At 33.3% G+C, this 19,923-nt stretch overlaps 1 protein-coding gene across 4 annotated transcripts in view; it reads left to right on the forward strand.

The window, feature by feature from the left end:
* LOC145280020 (AP-3 complex subunit delta-1-like) overlaps positions 1 to 19,923 on the forward strand; it is a 388,277-nt gene that overhangs the window by 94,316 nt on the left and 274,038 nt on the right. For all 4 annotated transcript variants that reach the window (XM_080131661.1, XM_080131662.1, XM_080131663.1 and 1 more), the window contains exon 2: positions 6,327 to 6,413. In XM_080131661.1, the coding sequence (XP_079987787.1) occupies positions 6,327 to 6,413 (87 nt within the window). The remainder of the gene's footprint in view (positions 1 to 6,326; positions 6,414 to 19,923) is intronic.

A 19,923-nucleotide genomic window follows, 5' to 3' on the forward strand; every position in this document is an offset into this window, starting at 1 on the left:
TTACTGTTTTAAAAAAAATATATATATATTTCTATTACTTTTAAAACAACTGTAATAGTTTATTTTGGAAGTATAATCCATACAGAAAATAAATAACCCACTTTTAACAGAGAAATTCCGAGATTTTTATATTGTATTCGCAGTTTCGTGTTAGGGGTGTCAAAAATTCCTACAAAAATTCTGATACACCTACCCTAGCGCCGCTCTGCGATTTTTAGTTTCGGTGAAGATAAAATGTGAAAATATGGAGACAGACAGACAGACAGACAGACAGACATATAGCCTTTTATATATTAGATTAATGAAAATTGTTCCAGTGTTTGTTCAAGGTTGGAGATTTTGCAGCTTTTTTTTTTTTTTTTTTGTTCGGCCATTATATTTCGGGACTTTTAGGTTATTGTGGACACCAGAATATGAACAATATCCTGTTCGAACTTGCACATCACAGTCAGTCATCTAAGAAAATAATAGGTTCTTCATTATAATAGCGAAATTCGAAAATCGGAATATTGAGTTTTACGTTAAACCAATAGCATCTACTTAATTGCCATGTCGCAATAATTAAAATATAAAAAAATTACAAAAAAAAAACGATAACGTAGAAAATTAATTATTCATGAAAATAGTTTTCAAATACAATTTGAGGAAAATTAAGTTTTGCTAAATTGACCAAAGATTTTCAGTTTCAGAAAAGATTATATATATATATATATATATATATATATATATATATATATATATATATATATATATATATGCAATCCAGAGATTCTGCAATCTGTCATGAATAATGTTTTGGAAAGAGCGGAGCTGAAAATAGACACTTTTAAAAGACATTATTTTACATTAATTAAGATTGTTTGAATTTTGCATTTTTTTTTTTTTTTTTTAATTTCCCAATGTCAGTCAGATTGTGTTAAAATTACAGAAAGATAAAAAATAAAGAATCTATTTAAGTTCAAAACATTCAGCGACCTTTTAGACACCCAGTATATATATATATATATATATATATATATATATATATATATATATATATATATATATATATATAAAGCTGAATGTGTGTGTGTGTGTGTGTGTGTGTGTGTGTGGTCACGAATAGGTTCCTATATGGTTGACTATTTTAAAAAACTGATTACATATAATGATAGAAGATGTATCGAGACACAGGAATGGGTATGTTTGATCTGGCAGAACGGTGGTTCATTAAAATTGTGAGGTCTGCATTCGTGCCTGGTCCACAAAGTATGGAAATAAAAAATTAAAAACAACGTCCACAAGTGTTTTTGATATAGATGTACATAAGAATACTTTGATAATTATGTTTTAACTTAAATAGGGATGGTATAATAAAATTGTGGGGTCTGCGTTCGCGCTTGGCCTCCATAGAATGGAAATAGGCACAAACTTTAATAAAGACTTTTTATATCTATCTGCGTAAGTATACTTTGATAATTATGTTTCAGTTTGAAGAAATATGGTATAATAAAATTAATGAGTGTTCGTTCACGCCTGACCTCCATAGAATGGAAATATGTCACAAAGTTTAACAAGGTTTTTTAATATAGATGCACAGAATATTGTGATAAGTGTTTCAGTGTGAACAGGTATGGTATAATAAATTATGGGGTTTATCTATTTTAGTTTTACTTTCATCCTATTTTGCTATGGTTTTGATACCCCCAAATTCGAAGCTATCTCTTTACAACCCTTCCTTTTCATAACCTATCATACTTTAATAAATCAGAATCCATTTTCTGTAGGCTGTTTTTGAACCCAGTCAACGACGGGTACTTTTGCTAGTATATATATATAATTATAAATAATCATTTTTGATACTTACAGACACTAGTGTTTCATCCTTCTGGAATCATCAGTGCAAGAAGTTATAATTACCGTTAGTCGTAGGATTTGAACCCAGCAATGAAGCCACCTCTCTCAATTAGCAACAAAACAAGCCACAATGCCACCATCAACCACAATAATATTCAAGTAAAATTTAACGTTCATAAAGGCATAAACTTTATACAGGGTGGGCCAAAATAAGGGTCCTATCTTTAAATATAATCATATATATATATATATATATATAGGACCCTTATTTTGGCCCACCCTGTACAGTGATCGAGTGACTAAGCTGTCACGATCTCACATGCAGGTAAAATGACCGACTTTTACATTTCAACAGGAAGTGCTCATCTGTTAAAAAAAAAATTACTTCTTAAAGGGTACGGAAATAATTACTGGAACTTTAGAAAACAATATTGTTAAATGTATAAATGCATACTTGCGCATGTGTAGAAATAACACGTTTAGTCGACTTACGCCTGCCAAGTTACAATTTTTTCCCAATTTTGACCACTTAGCAGCTATTTTTATGGACTAAAAACCAAATCGAATTTGTTCTCTAGGTCCAAATCCCTTATATATCATGTCTCAAGTTTGTAAACCAAAAATTGATAGAATAGTTTGGTAGAGACCGTTCCTCACACCGACAAGCAGACAGACAGACGGACAGAAAAAATCACATTTATATATAGATCAATAATGATAATAATGAAACAACAAACACTTATACTTATAAGGTGCAAAATTACTTGTAGAATAGCAACACATTTAGAATTCTTGGTTTGCTAGGTGTGTTATGGAGTAATCAACTACTACTACTACTGCTAATAATAATACCACCCCCCACTACTACTACTACTACTACTACAAAACAAAACAAAACAAAACAAAACAAAACAAAACAAACAGTTACAGTGTTCAAAACTACTTGAAGACTAGCAGCAAATTTGGCAAGGAGCACCTTGGGTTGCTAGGTGTGTTATAGAGGCAACTACTACTACTACTATTACTACTACTACTACTACTACTACTAATAATAATAATAATAATACCACTATTAATACTACTACTACTACTACTACTACTACTAAAATACATCAAAATAATAAACACGTATAGTGTTCAAAACTACTTTAAGAATTGCAGCAAATTTGACATGTAGCATACTTGAGTTGTTAGGTGTGCCATAGATCTGGATCAACTACTCTCATTTGAAAATTATCGTCTGTTATGATTTTCTTTTTCTTTTTTTTTTCTTTTTTCGTTTTCTTACTTTCTATGATGCTAGCCTGAGTGCCCGGCGTTGCCCGGGTGTTTGGAGGTGTGTGTTGAGCAAAAAAAAAAAAAAAGAAAAAAAAAAGTGGTAATAGGAAGGCAGGCTAGAATGTGTACCACAAAGGAGGAAAAAAATATGTGACGTCTTTACTGTTGCGCCCATCGCCAAACCGGAAGTGACGTAGGTTTAAATTAACGTTAGTCAATCAAAAAGAGGGGATGACTTTCGAAAATATTGACGAAAAAAGCGACCCCTCTCTGTAGAAAAGTACCAAGCTGATAGTGAAGGAATTAATGTTTTTAGCCATTTTTTTTATATTTGTCGTCTGAAAAATCAAGCTTCAAAACGATACCAATCTCATGAAAATTCGTCGCCTCTGTCGAAATTACTTTTTTTACCCCAAACAAGGTACAGTGTCACTTTGATGTAGAGGGCTACTATCTGGGACATAAGGTGTAGGGAGCTGAGCAGTAAGATGTCTGTTTACATTACACTTGAATTTCTGCATGTCAGTACAGTTAGGGAAGCAGGAACCCGGAAGGGAATTCCAAAGTCTAGCAGTCCTGGGGGAAAAAACTATTAAAGTAGAAGGCTTTCTGACATCTAGGGATCTCTACTGTATAGGGGTGGGACTTTGCTGCTTGTCGGGTTTGTCAGAGGTATTTACATCGAGGAGGTACAAGGGCTTGTAGTTCGTTGAAGCATCTACTATTAAAATACTTGTAAAACAGGCAGAGGGATACAATATTTCGTCAATAGGAGAAGTTGAAGCTTAGATGACAGTTTGGGACCTATTAGGTTGACGACTCCCTTTTGAACCCTGTTCAGGAGTGAGAAACTAGCAGCAGATGCATCAGCCCAAAGTGACAACAATATCCATACATGGATCCCCACCTTCCTCGCAGCAGCTTTCGCATTGCCTTCAATGTATCTGTTCCCTGTGACCATTAAGCAGAGGAGTTTGAACGAAGTATTTTCAGGTAACGTATCTTTAACCATAGCTACTGGTGGTTGAGAAGGTTTCTTGTAATTATTAAAGGAAATGAGCTTAGTCTTGACAGCACTGAATGTGACCATCCATTTTTGTACCCATACCATTACAGATTGGAGGTCTTCTAGGGTTTCTGCCTTGGATATGTGTTCATTCGTTTTCCCCTCATACCTGTTATAGAGCATGGTGTCGTCAGCAAATATACCCATCTCAGAGACAATTTTATCAGGGAGGTCATTTATGAGTATCAGGAAAATAAGGTTCCAAGGATCGACCCCTGAGGTACATCTGCATTTATATTATATTGTTTTGACATACAGCCATCGAGTACACTCTGGGTTCTTCTCTTATTCAAGAAGGATTTAATTATGTTAAGTGTTCGTCCAGTAATACCATAGGATCTGATTTTCATGAGAAGATCATCGTGCCATACTCTGTCAAAAGCCATAGATATATTTAGTAAGGAAAGCAAGATTCGTTAAGGAATTTTTTGAAAAGTTTGGAGAGAACTGAAGCAACCTCAGTGGAGCATTTTTTTTTTAAATAGTACAGCCGGGATGATATCAGGTCCACATGCTTTTGAGGTGTCTAGGTTTTTTTATGATACGATGTACTTGAGAAGAGGTGATTTTCAGATCATCGGGTGTGGTTTCTGTACGCAAAGTGGAGGTAGTGGTTTGCTGGGTCTAAAGTAGAGTTTGAGGCAAACTGACAGCCAAGCATGTTAGCAGTTGTTGATTGCCCATTATTTACTACACTGTTATAGATTTTCCAGAAATCACGAGTTCCTAATTTCTGCGCTTCATTGCATTTTCTGGTGGTTCCAGTATATTCTCTCTAAGCTGTCGCTATTTCTTCCTTACAATTACTTCTAACTTCTATAAACTTTTGTCTGTTTGTACTGGACTTATGCCGGATAAATCTGCAGTATGCATGTTGTCTTTGAGCAATGGCAGCTGTGCAAGTAGAAGTAAACCATTGGGGAGAGTGGGGTTTGCTATAGAACTTTCGTGTGGGAACATGTGCTTCAATTGCCGCTTTGAACCATTCTGTGATCTCATTTGCACACTGTCCTGCTGGAAGAGAAAAAATATTTCCCCATGGGGCATCTCTGATGTGATCTCTGATGTGATCTCTGATGTGATCTCTGATGGCATCCCAATCAGCTTTATTGTAGTACCTTGTCGTTTTGAGCAACGGCTGTTCAAATTGCGATCAAGAGTTTAGAGTGATGTCTATCATTATCACAGCATTATCAGCATTCTCGAGTGCGCAATGGGCATTTGTTATACAATCCTCAGGAACTTTAGTCAGAAATAGGTCCAGAAATGAGACTTGCAGTTCCTGATAATCTGGAAGATGGATCGGGAGCTTTACTGTCTGTGTCAAGGAATGAGATATAGAAAAGTTATGGATGATGCTACCAACTATGTCTGTGTAGTTAGAGAAGAAGCCAAGCTAATTATTGTGTCACTAAATACATGTATTTGGGTGCTAGTGTTTAGGGAGAATGCTACATCTATGCTGTCAGAGATATGATTGATTATAGTACAGTCCTGGATCGAGGGAGAGCGATAAAGAAAATATAAGTATTACAATTGATTTTTTCCAAGTACTCTAACCATTGCATCATGGGTCCTTGCACATTCCCGAGCTTGACAAGATACATCTGGAGATGGTCGGAGATTACATCAATCGAAATGTTGTGAAAATGACACTGAAGATGAGAACAGTAGTCTGAAGAATCCAAATAATATGAATAACCAATCCTCATCTCAAAAATTCAGAAACATAAACCTCTGACCTTATTCAGGTGTTAACTTGGAAGTCTTTCTGTTGAACTCGGGAATCTTTTTGTTGAACTCGGGAATCTGCACAAAATTTCAAATGGGACCCTTTATTTAATCCACAGGGGGGGTAGCATGCTCGCGCTCTATCAGCTAAGAATGGGTAGAAGTTTTAAGTAATTCGCAATTGCATTACTCATATCGCCTACACTTAGGATTGAACCTTCAACTTCCAGAAAAGTGTCACTTAGAAATGAATTTGACTTTATCCGTTAAGCCACAGGTTTTTTGAAATTGCATGCAGATTGCCAGGTTTGACAGAAAAATTCCCAATTTCAACAGAAAGATCCTTAAGTTCAACTTGTTGAAAATGTTTTGTTTATAAAACTCAATTTCCATTTTTTTTTTTATATATTTGCAGATATTATTAAGTGAAAGCAACAGCGATGGCACCTTGGTATATTTACCTTACCTTAAAAAAGTTGTCCGCTATACTAAAAAGGAAAGGGTGAGTACAGCGTTGTAATTATAATTTCATGTTTTTTTTGTTTTTTTTTCATTTTCTTTCTTTGAAGATTGTAATGCTGGGTATGGGGCAGCCAAACCAGCTGCCAACATTGCCCTGCTTTTTATTGAAACCAACCAAGAGCTCTTTTTAGTATCCTTGCTGTTCCCTTAAGTGCAATTGTCTGGATCTCTTTTGCACTTGGTTCACCAGGAATATTAGTTAGGTAGGACTTCAGGTTCTTCTTCATAAACCCTGTAGCACCTATAATAACTGGTATGATTGATATCTCCCTAAGATTCCAGTTTCTTTTCATATCATACGTGAAACCTTAGTATTTGGTCTGTTTCTCTCTTTCAGCTCTGTTCAGACCTCCATCATTAGGGACGCTCACTTCAACCAAGGTTGCAACTCTCTCTGACTTATTCCATATAATTATGTCAGGTTTGACAACAGCATTTTCAAGGAAGGTGGTTGTAGGGATGTGTGTGTGTGTGTGTGTGTGTGTGTGTGTGTGTGTGTGTGTGTGTGTGTGTGTGTGTGTGTGTGGCAAGACCAAATCTCTGTGATTCGAAATTTCTTAAAATTTGGAGAAGAAAAACTTGCTATTGTATCTGCTATTTTTGTGACATGACACAACACCGTACATTTCTAATCATTAATCAATTGAACTAATGTTTAATAAAACCAAAATCATAAAAGCAAACACGCACGCGCAAAAAGTCAATAGTTTCATAAAAGAACTAAAGATGAAGAAAACTCATCTCTTTCAATTCGCTCCTTCTCACATCGGTATAAATAATTTCAAATGTCCATCGCAGATCCACTCTGATGAAGCTTCATTCAAATCGAAATATTAGTCTGATGCTGTTTTTTTTTAAACGTGATTATGCCTTTTATATTTTGTGGTGTATTCACTTTCGCATTTTATTCTCCCTCTCTCTATTACTCTCTCTCTCTCTCTCTCTCTCTCTCTCTCTCTATATATATATATATATATATATATATATATATATATATATACATATATATATATATATATATATATATATATATATACATATATATATATACATATATATATATATATACATATATATATATACATATATATATACATATATATACATATATATATATATATACGTATATACATATATATATATATATATATATTCATTATACGCTCTATTTCATTGAGCTTCTTAAAAAAGGATTGGTATATATAAAAATAAAATGTAAATGAATAAAGAGTATTTCTACAGAAATATATGTATATTATATATTATAATATATATATATTACTCTCTCTCTCTCTCTCTCTCTCTCTCTCTCTCTCTCTCTCTCTCTCTCTCTCTACACTAGTGTTTCATCCTTCTGGAATCATCAGTGACAGAAGTTATGATTACCGTTAGTCGTAGGATTTGAACCCAGCAATGAAGCCATCTCGATCTATTAACAAGAAACAAACCACAATGCCACCATCAACTACAACAATATTCAAGTAAAATTTAACGTTCATAAAGGCATAAAATTTATACAAGAACGGTCCACAGTGATCAAGTGACTCAGCTCTCACGATCTCGAATGACCGACTTTTACATTTCAACAGAAAGTGCTCAACTATATATATATATATATATATATATATATATATATATTTCTGTGGGAATATTCTTTATTTACTTACATTTCCTTTTTATATATACCAATCCTTATTTAAGAAGCTCAATGTAATTACAGAGTGTATAATGAATATATCAAATAAATATGATATTTTAATTCGTCCAGATCACATATATATTATTATAGAGTCGTGATTTCAAAAGTAAAAAAAAAAATTTTTGTGTGCCATCAGCTAGAATCGAAACCGAAAACAAAACTGTAGCATATAAAGCTGGTGACGTTACCACTGTACCAACGTGACACGCGTATGACCTGATTAAAAATTAAAATTAAAAATAAACTAACATGAATTTACAAAATGTATAGCGTTATTTTTCAGTTTTGATCCATTTTTGATCCCTTAAAAACTATTTTAACCGGCTAAGGACCTATAAAAGAACAGGCCATTAAAAAATCCAATCATTTGAGACCTGTAGCGCCGCTCTGCAATTTTTAGTTTCAGAGGCGATAGAGTTTGAAAATATGGAGACAGACAGACAGACAGACCAACATACAGACATATAGCCGTTTATATATATAGGACTCACGGCAGAGTCATCATATATAGGATTGTAGCTTGTGAGTCAGCATTTACCTATTCGTAGTAAGTCGAAAGTGGTAGAGTATCACTGGGACCGTTAATAATAAATTTAGCGAGACACAGAAGGATTCCGCCAAGTCACATCCACATCCACATAAATTTAAAAGGCGTGAATAACTTTGGAAAAATAACGACATCCAACGAAGACCTCAAGATCGCTGTATTGGGATAAAATGACATTTATTAACACGTTTAAAAAAAAGTAATTCAAATTATATTAACGTTAAGGTTTTTGCAACAAGTGTTCATTAAACAGTTTTTGCTAATGTGTGCCTCGAAGAAAAGGCAAAAAGTTCATGGTTATAAATTTTCATTTTGAGAGGGATGACGTGTGTTTTTTTTTTGGAGGGAAAATAAAATCATTATGTGTTTAAGAAACATGCGTGTGTGTGTGTGTGTGTATGTGTGTGTGAGTGTCCCATACATATGAAGCTAACAGTTTGCAATAACAGGGTTGCCAAGAAGCATGAACCTTATTAGATATGATAATTTTTCCACATTGAGAATTTAAAGTGCATAACGTGCTTTACTGGAATCAAAAACCTTGATTCCAGTAAAGCAACTGGCCCCAAGGGCATTCCAATTTTAGTGCACAAAAAGCTTCAACCAGAACTAGTTCCCATACTTACAAAGCTGTCTTCAGGAGAATTGCTTTCCAACATGCTAGAAAACTTCATCAGTATTTAAGAATTCAGGTGATTGGTTATCTCCCTCTCAGTACAGACCTATAAGTCTCCTGTGCGTCATGAGTAAGTTGCTGGAATCTGTGTTAAATAGAAAAGTAGTCAACCACCTTAGCAAAAATTACCTTCTTAGTGACATGTAATATGGTGTCCGTTCTGCTAGATCTACAGCAGATGTGCTAACGCTTATATTTCATAGGATTAGCGAATCCCTTGACGGAACGTTCTTTTCTAGGGCAATTGCTCTTGGAGAAGAAGGCTTTAAAAGGTACACTGCATGGACATTCGGTAATGAAGTCGACAGAAATAATCCAAAAGTTATTTGGCGAAAATAGGAAGAAAGCTTGCAACCGCAAGTAAATTTCTACATTGTTCGTCTTTATCTGTGCCAATACAAATAATTTCAATGATTTTCTAGTCAAATACAAATTACAAACAATGGGAAGGAAACATCTGCAAACACCTACAACGAAATCAATAGTAAAGCAGAGTGTCGAGAAGTATAAAGGAACCTGCACAAGCCCCAAAAACACAGCAACCGTGTGCACTCTGTAACTCTTTGAAGTAGCTGAGTGAGCTTTGCTACAGTTTTTAGTAATAATCTGAGAAGTCGCCTTACTAAACGAGAGGTTCCTTTTTGTTTTGTATTTTTACAAGGGAATAACCACTTATCAAGGTCCAAAGGTCACTAGATGATAAGGGTTCATGGTGAGAGCTAGTATGAAGCTTGCAGTGAACCTTACAACATCTCTTAGGTGGCTCTACCAGTCAGTATTTATGGCTTAACCAACCAACCATATTCTTGTAAAGAGAAAGAACCCGGATGTACTCATATTTGAGCCCGAACACCTCAGACGATTCGACATGACACAATCCCAAACAAAATGACTTAACACGATATGTTACCTGAGCAATCTCGGCAGTTACACTCCGAACGACTCTGGTATCGGCTTTTTATTGCCCTTGGATGAATTCATTTTCAATGTAGGTAATGCCCGACTAAGACATTTGGATACAATTCTTGAGTGCTTCCACGCATGCTCGTCACAACCAGCCAATCATATTCTTGTAAAGAGGAAGAACCTGGATGTAATCTATTTATTACATCAAAAAATAAATTAATGAAAGATTGTTGGGGTCTTCTGGAGAAAATCCCTGCCACTAATGGAAAAACAAGCTTTGCAAAATAGTTCTGTCAGTCATGCGCAATATGTGCAAGCATACTTGACCTATTTTTTTTATAAGTCCTATCTAGATACTTGCGTTGGATTGTGGTTGGGTTTTGGAATCAGACAATACTGGAAAACACCAGTTTATCAAAAGAATAGCAAATAGAACAATGATGAAATACGTCCTATAAATTGGCCTGGGTGTGATGTCAGTGCTAGACAAAGGAACAAAGAATTCAGTCAATATAAACAAGCAAGGGACACATAGAAGACAGACAAAGGAAAGATGAATCAAAGCAGACAAGATGCGCGTGTGATCGCCTTTTTTGTTGCCATCCACGTCTCTCAATCTCCACAAACATGGAGCTGGGTTGTCTAAATAAATCATATTGTTGATAAACTGAATTTGTTTTGTTATTGAACACGGCAGATATTTTAACAAGCGTGTGTCACTAAGGTGCAAAGGAACTGACAGATAAAAGCATATACATCCATGCATATTCGAAAAAGGAAGCTAATAAAATTTATACGTGCATTTTCTACAAGGAGAAAGGAACCAGATTAACTCATATTCATTACATCAATAACCCGTCTTCAAATTCCTGAAAATGTAATTCTTCGGTAATTCTTGTCTTGGGTTAAGTATGAGTTCTAACGGGTTATGAGCTTTGCTAAAAAGTAATTACGTCCTAATAAGAAATTTGAATCAACAATAGCTTGAATAATCATGAAAACAATTTCCTTTCCAAAATTTTTTAAACAACAAAAAATATAGCTGTCTGTTTCCGGTTTCAAATTGGTTATTTTATTTTATAATTAAAAAAAAAAAAAATCACGTTGGAAGTAGACTGTAATTTTTTTTTTATCATAGATTTTTTTTTAAAAATTAAAAAAATGTGCAAGTTAATTGACATCTGTTCCTTTATAATTTATATTAAAAATAATTCATAATACAAATATGTATAATAAATATATATATTTAAAAAATATATATATATAAAAATATATATATATATATTTATATATATAAATAAATAAAATATATATATATGTATAAATAAATAAATAATATATATATATATATATATTATTTATTTATATATATATATATATATATATATATATATATATATATATATATATATATATATATTAAAACAAAATGCATCTGCATTATGATTACTCCTACCTGGCCAAATTATTACTATGAATAAAAACGAATGAAAATTAATTCTATTTGTGCAAATAATATGGTGGAGAAAAATAAGGAAAAAAAATAGGCTACCCTGAATCAAATAGGGACATGTTTGCTTGATTATTATTTAGGCCTGACTTTAAAATCTGACCTACTTAACTTTATATGTGTTGTGCTGTGTCCACCCTACAGATAATAATGAACTCTTCCACTTATTATAATGCCTGGGAGAATATGTCTCTTGGCATTAGCACATAGGTTATCCACATGTCTTGTACACATGGCAGTCGGACTGACGTATAACCACGCTCTTCATTTGTTGTATTTACTTTTCTGTTCAATATATTTTGTTTTTACTAATTATTGAGCTGCATCTTCTTTCCAGGTCCTTACATGATCACAACACTATGTACATCGGTTTGTCCATTAGGAGATGTTATTTTTACAATGTGTGCATTTTGTAGATTAACTGATTAACAGCATTTACGAGTGCCAGCTGGTAATGGATTATTGCTTTTATGATGAAAGGGTGTAATTTGCATATGGCACCACAATTGAAAGCGATTTGGATAAGACAAATGATTAAAATAGGTTGAGGTTTTGTTTCGATAACACAAACAGTATTAATAAAAACTTTCATACATTATTTATTACAAAATTCCTTTATTCATTATAATAAACATTTTTATGCGGGGAGGGGGGGGGTGATAACACAAGAAGTGTTAATAAAATACTTTCATAGATTATTTATGAAAAAATTATGTGATAAAACTTGTGAAAGACAAAAATATATTATTTCAAAAAGATACCATTTATAGAAATGTAAATAATAAAAATTGTCATTAGTTTTTTTTTTTAGTGATAACACAAGTGTCAAAAAAAAAAAACTATTTATAAAAATGTAAAAAAAATGAAATTTTTTTTTATTGTTTCATGATAACATATGTTAAAACTAAAATAATTTTAGAAATAAATTATTTCCATATGGTTCCATATTTCGTTTCATGTTTAGTGACTTCAGTTCCGTTCCATATTTAGGTAAACCGAGTCCACTTCCAGCGTCCTAACTTTGAGTGCTGAATTTTTGGTCTTACCTCATAAGGATAGCAACAAAATGCTGTCAAATGTGAGTGTTATAAAGAAAGTCGTCTGCTTTTAGTGAAAAATCGCATGTAACATATTTTCAATCTGTTCAGGAGTTAAATGTTTGTCACAGAATTTCTGTTTAGCTGAAATTATTGATTAGAATTATTAATTTTTGCTCCAATAGTTATTAAAGATCATGAAATGAATGAAAACAAAATGGCGAATTTTTGATCTACTGAATATAACATCAAAAACGTCACATCCACATTGTTTGAGACTGTCTATGTGACACAGTAAGGGTTTTTTTCTGGTGTAATATTAATTGATTATTTAAGTAAAATGCACCATGGAATATCTAGTTAAAAAAATACTGAGATCAAAAAACTTTTTGAGCTCCAAATATCACATGATCTTCTTTTTTTTTTTCTCAAAAAGATTTCAAATGCTATTTTCAGATTACAACTTTGAAAGGTTATATTTTTCATATTTGGATGACAATTGAAGAGAAAATATTCATTGTATTTGCTTCAGGATAACTAAAGTACCACTAGTACTTTGACCATGCATAATACTAAACTGCATTTGATTTATGCTTATCTAACTCCATATTTGCTGCTCAATTATTCCCTTAACAACAGGACTTGAATCCATTAACTTTAAATCCTGTCGAGTTCCTCTTACGCGCTTATAACAGTTCACAAATTGTACTAAGATCACTATCTTTCAGAACAAACTTTTTTTTAAATATCTGGTTTGTCAAGTCGGTGATCATCAAAAGGCCTGCTTCACCTGCAGCCTTCAACATTGCTGCAGCAATGCCTGAAGATTTTGCAGTATCCCATATCATTTCATTCTCAAATCTTAGAGCTGTACCAGAAACTGCTTATGCAATGTATTAAGTTTTTCATATCAAATATTACCTTCCTTCTAGTGTTTGTGTATAGACATACTGTTTCTTTTTTTTTTAATTGGGAGTCACTATTTATCAAAGCCTGAAGGCCACTCGAGGATAAGGGTTAATGAATGTAAGGTGGTAGTATAGTAATTGTTAATGGTGTAAATTATGTAAAATTTGATTATTTATGAGGGCGACCTAACAAGAACTTGCTTACATTGGATTTGAAGGCTACGATATTGTAGTCCAGGAAAGCAGGCCAGTGGTACAGTGTTCCACAGGCATGCAGTTCTGGGAAAGAAACTTTGTTCATTGAATTTGCATTTAGATTTAAGCACAAATAGAGAGTGGGTGAAATCCTATATAGTGGTTGTAGCTAGTCGAATGTAACCAACGTTTTTATAAAAGCTAATTTGGGTTTTGTTCTTGTTTTTCTTATTTACCACAGTTGTGATTGCTGCTAGATCGGTGACGTAGCAATTATTTTTGCTACCTAAGGCGGTCGTAAGATTTGCCCCAACCCTGTTGGCCATTTATAATCCATTAACTTTCAAAAGTCCAGAAAATCCTCAAAATATTTATTTCTATGCAATTATAATCAAAGATTTAACTTTAGACTGCTGTTATTAGTCGCAGACTTTCATCTTATTGCAGTACTCGTACACATATACAGTCGTCATCAAAGAAAACCAAAGACTTTTTTTTTTCAAAACAAAAATGTAAAAGTCAAATCATAAAAAAATTGTTAAACTAATTTTACTGGCTATGCAAACTGGATACAAAAATAAAGGAAACCAAAGATCTAAAATATAAAATCTGAGCTTCATATAGAACAATTATATATTATTCCACAAAAATTTTTAAGAAATTATTGATCCCCTCCCCCCCAACAAAAGGAGGGTGGACCTGTAAATTCACCCTTGTCTGTTCATTCGTTTGTCTGTCCACACCTTTCTTAATAACTACGCCTTGGAATTTTTAAAAATTTTGCAGAAACATTAAACATGATATGAGTAAAAAAGTAACAGAACGGATGTTCCAGGAAAACTCCGGTTGCTCCCCTAGGGGTGCCTTTCGTGTTAAAATGGCTAAAATTGACACTTTTGTGCTTATTAAAAAAAAAAATTGATGCCTTGGATTTTTATAAAACTTTTTGAAAAGTTGTAACTAATTGATTTCTTTATACTTTTGTTTGTCTATACTTCGCGATAACTCTTCCTTTAGAGCTCATAAAAACACTCCATTTTTGAGACTATTTTACCATATGTGTCCCAAATTTTCTGTTTATGTCTATTTAGCAGTTTTGCATGGTGCTGAACTCAAATTTAAATATGTTTAGACCTTGGGGACTTTTGGGGGCTAAATGGGGGGGGGCAAATGATGGACTTAGTCATTTCTTTTTTTGCATGGTGCAAAACTCAAATATACATATGTTAAGGCCTAAAACTGCACCGTTTGTTCATTTTCACCATGATTTGACGCCCCTGGGGACTTTTGGGGCTAAATGGGGGATGAGGGCAAATGTTGAACTTAGTTATTTTTTTAATGCCTCGTTCACTGTGCACTCACGGGGAACCATGCATGCTTCACTTGTTCTTTTATATAAAACAGGAGTATTCAACCTGAAATATTTATTTTCATTGGACATAACACCGATACTACAGTTGAAAAATCTGTTTAAAAACAGTATTACACACATAAAACACAAAAACATATTACGACCTTAAAAACTCATTTTGGCATAAAATTTCAGATTTTATTTTAGCTTTTTGTTATTTTAATTTTTTTCTATTTTCTATTTTTACTCCCTCCAAATGCCGCCCCTAGCATGTGCCACCTGAGGGTGAATCGCCTCTCTCACCCCCACTCTTTGCTATGCTACTTTTTTGTATGACGTCACATTCAGTCGATATGGTTATTTTGTTGTCTTAGTTGTCCAATGCGTAGATTATGAGTCCAGCAAGTTCAAAGTATTTGAGTTGTGTCAGGAGTCTCGCAGGAAAGATATAACTACATTTCTCCTCCCTCCAATAATAATTTAAATAGTAGAGTAGGCTAGACAGTAAAATTGTAACTCTGCATCCTATGCTAATTCACGCCAGCCAGCTTAATGTAAAAAAAAAAGTAATTCTACTTTTTAAGGTGATTACATATAAACAACCTAAAAAACTTGGCTATAATAATTTTCTTAAGTGATTCTACGTTTTTTTAGGTGATTACATATAAAGCAATCTGAAAAACTTGGTTGTAATAATTTTTTCAATAAAAATAAGATTTAAGAATTTAGAATGGGATATCAGTTTCGCATACCCAATGATGATTCACTTCTGGGTCACCAGACGATGATAATGACCCATTTCTGGACCATATAGCATTTTTAAGGACATATAGTCAAATATGTTCTCATGTAAAAATTTAAATGTAATATCAACAAACACTACACTGCACAACTTCCCACTCAAGATACTTCTATAGATGGCTACATATCCTTAAAAAGGCTTTTCAGTGAAACTGGTCTCCCACTCTAAATAATTTTTTTTTTTTTTTTTTACACAGTCATCACCACATTATCAAGGCCAAGAGGCCACTCGAGGATAAGGGTTAAAGAGTGTACAGTAGAAATTGGACAATATAATAGTAATCATTAGTAATGGAAATTCGGTAAATTTGTTAACTTATATGGACTGGCTCATCAAGAACTTGTTTACGTTAGACTTGAAGACAACCATATTGTAGTCAGCCGGAAAGTAGGAAAACGGAAGACAATTCCACAAGCGTGCAGTTCTAAGAAAGAAGCTTTGTTCATGGAATCTACGTTTAGGTTTAAGCACAGATAAAGAGTGGGGGGAATTATTGATAGCGTTTCCAGCTAGACGAGTGTTTCTTGTGAAAGTTTGGCGAGGGGGGACCATAGACTGAAGCTCAGTCGAACACTTTCCATGAAAATAACGATACATCAGAGACAAACTCGCAACATCTCTTCTGTGAGATAGAGGTTGCAGAGAAGAGAAAAGGACCCCCCCCCCACAAGGATACGAAGTCTATTTTGAACTCTATCAAGGCAGGACAAGTCCTTTCTAGCAGCTCCTGCCCAGATGTGACAACAGTATTCCATCCTTGGACGTACCTGGCTCTTATATAGATAAAGAATTGCATCAGCAGTGAGGTATTTACTTTTATTGTTGTTGTTGTTGCTGTTGCTGTTGCTGTTGTTGTTGTTGTATTTTATGGCCAAGTTTTTCATATATGAAAGCTTCATTCCATGATGAATACATACATGGTAAAGATTGTTTTGCAATTTAGTTTTTTTTTAATAGGTTTAATTCTAAATATATACTGATTTACATATTTTTATCAAACGTATTCTGATTTCGTTTTTTTTTTTTTTTAGTGAGTAACCTTCATCCAATCGAATATGTCATTATCTAGGAAATAAAAATCAGGAAATTAACCCATTTTAATGAAATTTCCAGTATTTATTAAATAATGATCACTGAATATAATGAACACCCTTTTTTTTTTTTTTTTAAATCTTAGTGGAAATGTATTATTTTGTTTAAACAAAAAACATTATTTACGTTAAGTTATAATTTACGCTAAGTTATAATTTTCAGTAGTAAAAAAAAAAAATGCATGGATTTATTATTGCTTTTTTTTATGAAAATAAAGGATCATAAATTGTAACAATTAAAAAAATATATTTAATTTTTATAGGATCATTACAAAAAAAAAGCTCCTAAAGTTCGTATTAATGAATTCCATATAACTTGAAGAAAAGTTAATTTCTCAAACTACCAATATTATCATTGAATTAAGCATTGTTTATTTAATATTTTCACACAAAAAATTATAATTGCAAAAAATATTTCTAATTTTTTTTAATTACAGGTTTCGCATAATTTTTATATGTACGATTTTAATATTTTCCTTGCTTGCACAAATGTGAAACTTTCGACGTAACATAATTTTTATATAATCTTGAAAAATAAAACTTTTCTTTAAGTTAAAAGCAAGAACATAGAAAAATAATTAAATTAAAAAATGGTAAAAATTAGACAAATGTTCACGATAGGAATGTATGGATGCACATCTAGGAGAAAATAAAAATTTTGGTCTTCTGTATAATCCATGTGACAAGGATTTTGTTTTCTTTTAGTTAAACGAAGTGAGAATCTCTCGCATTTGGGAGCTAATTAAGCTATTTTTCGTACAAACAAGGTATTTTTTTTTTTATTTAATTCAATATCTTAGGACTTTACTTCACTAATTATCTTTAAAATAGACCCAGAAAACTGATATTTATCTTTCATAGAATTTTTACAATGAATTTAACTTCAAAATTTAGCTGAATTAGTTAGGTTGTTGTGAAAACATTTTTCATAACTTTTTTTTTCATGCGTACAAATATTTTTTTCATTTTGGAAATTAATTTTAGTCTTTAATCTTTCAAATACAATCAAAAAGAAATCTACAAAAAAAATTATGATAAACCAGCTTTCAAAACTATGTCCCTTGCGCGAACCTTTTCTAGTCTCACACAAAAACACGAGTTTACATTTCAAGCCATATTACTTGTCATATACATACGCGCACACAAACATATGCGCGCACGTCCACACACGTACATATATTCACGTTCGCGTATATACACTCACATTTCACGTGTATACACACACACATGCTAACGCACACACATGGACTCACATACGTGCACACGTATGCACATGTAAGCACAGATGGACGACGTCACTTCCTTTCAAAGGAAATCCACACATGCGCAAAAGACCATCGGAAACAAGTATAAAAGCAAAAGACAAGCTGTTTCCAGCCTTTTCAGACCAGCTTCCTAGCTGGGCGGTCTACAGACCGACAGCGTGCCTTTTTGGCAGGTGCACGCACGCACGTGCCTCACACCACTTGCTACTATGTGGGACAAAAAGCCAACAGACAGTACGTACACTGTATACGCTTTCTCTCTCCATGAACTGGATTGACTTTCTCACTCTATCTCCCCTTCGGTTTTGGTCCATCAACACAGACATGTGCACGACTCTCTACTGAGCTTAACCCTCTCTTTCTACAGGCCGCCTTGCCACTTTGCGTTTCTCTATTGCATTCCCCTTTTCTTCCACGCGCGTAGTCGTCAACGGCCGAATGAACACGTGTACACCCAAGACTTTCATTTCTCAACAGAAAATAAACGACATGTTTATTTTATTCCAGCATTTGAGTTCTTTGTTTCTTTCATTCAATTCGTTTCATTATTTTTTCTTGTAGCGAGTTAGGGTATTTATATCCTGGTCCGCAACACCTTCTATCTTCATTCCACCATTTTTGTAAGTACCTAAAATAAACAGATAATTCTCGCATATTTACTCATTTAACAAAGTGTTTTCTTCAGATTTCGTACTAAATTGATTTTAACTCCAATGTCATAATCTTTAAAATGTTAACTATTAATTTTCTTGGAGATGTTAAACTGCACAAGTGCCGAAAAATCTTAACTGGCATCTATATAACTTTCACATTTACTCCGACTATACTCTCATAGGACAACTAGTTTAGAAGGACAACTCGGATATAATACAGTCACGTATATGTCATCTCATTGCATGACCAACAAATTCTGAATTAAAAATAATAAATTCTTGTTATAACATACTATTGTATTTTTCAACAAGGACTATTAAGACTGTATCATAATTATCATAACCCAGTTATTCCCCCTTTTTTGTCTTAGTTAATTCCCATTAATTCTGGTAGATGTAGTTGCCTCCCTTGTTTCACTTGTGACTTAAATTCTCTTGCATGTTCATTATGTATTTTGTTTCTTTAGTTTTCTAGTCACACACACACACACACACACACACACACACACACACACACACACACACACATGGTACTTCTGAATCTTAATTTATTGTTCTAAGGGAGATAATTTTAGTTTACTAAGAATTGTAAGAAAAAATGATTTTTTTCAACTACTTCATTTATGTTTTATGACATTTATAACACTAATAACAAAAAAGAATGTAAAATGTGACGATATAATAATTTTTCTTAAACAAAGCATTCAAGTAATTGTAGATAAAATGATTTTTTCAACTACTTTAGTAAAATAGAGTTATCTCCCTAAAAACAATGAGTTAAGATTTCGATTTGCTGTGTGTGTGTGTGTGTGTGTGTGTGTGTGTGTGTGTGTGTGTGTGTGTGTGTGTG

The sequence above is a fragment of the Euprymna scolopes genome, chromosome 7 (assembly GCF_053919585.1).
Source record: "Euprymna scolopes isolate OS-2025 chromosome 7, ASM5391958v1, whole genome shotgun sequence".
NCBI lineage: Eukaryota > Metazoa > Mollusca > Cephalopoda > Sepiida > Sepiolidae > Euprymna > Euprymna scolopes.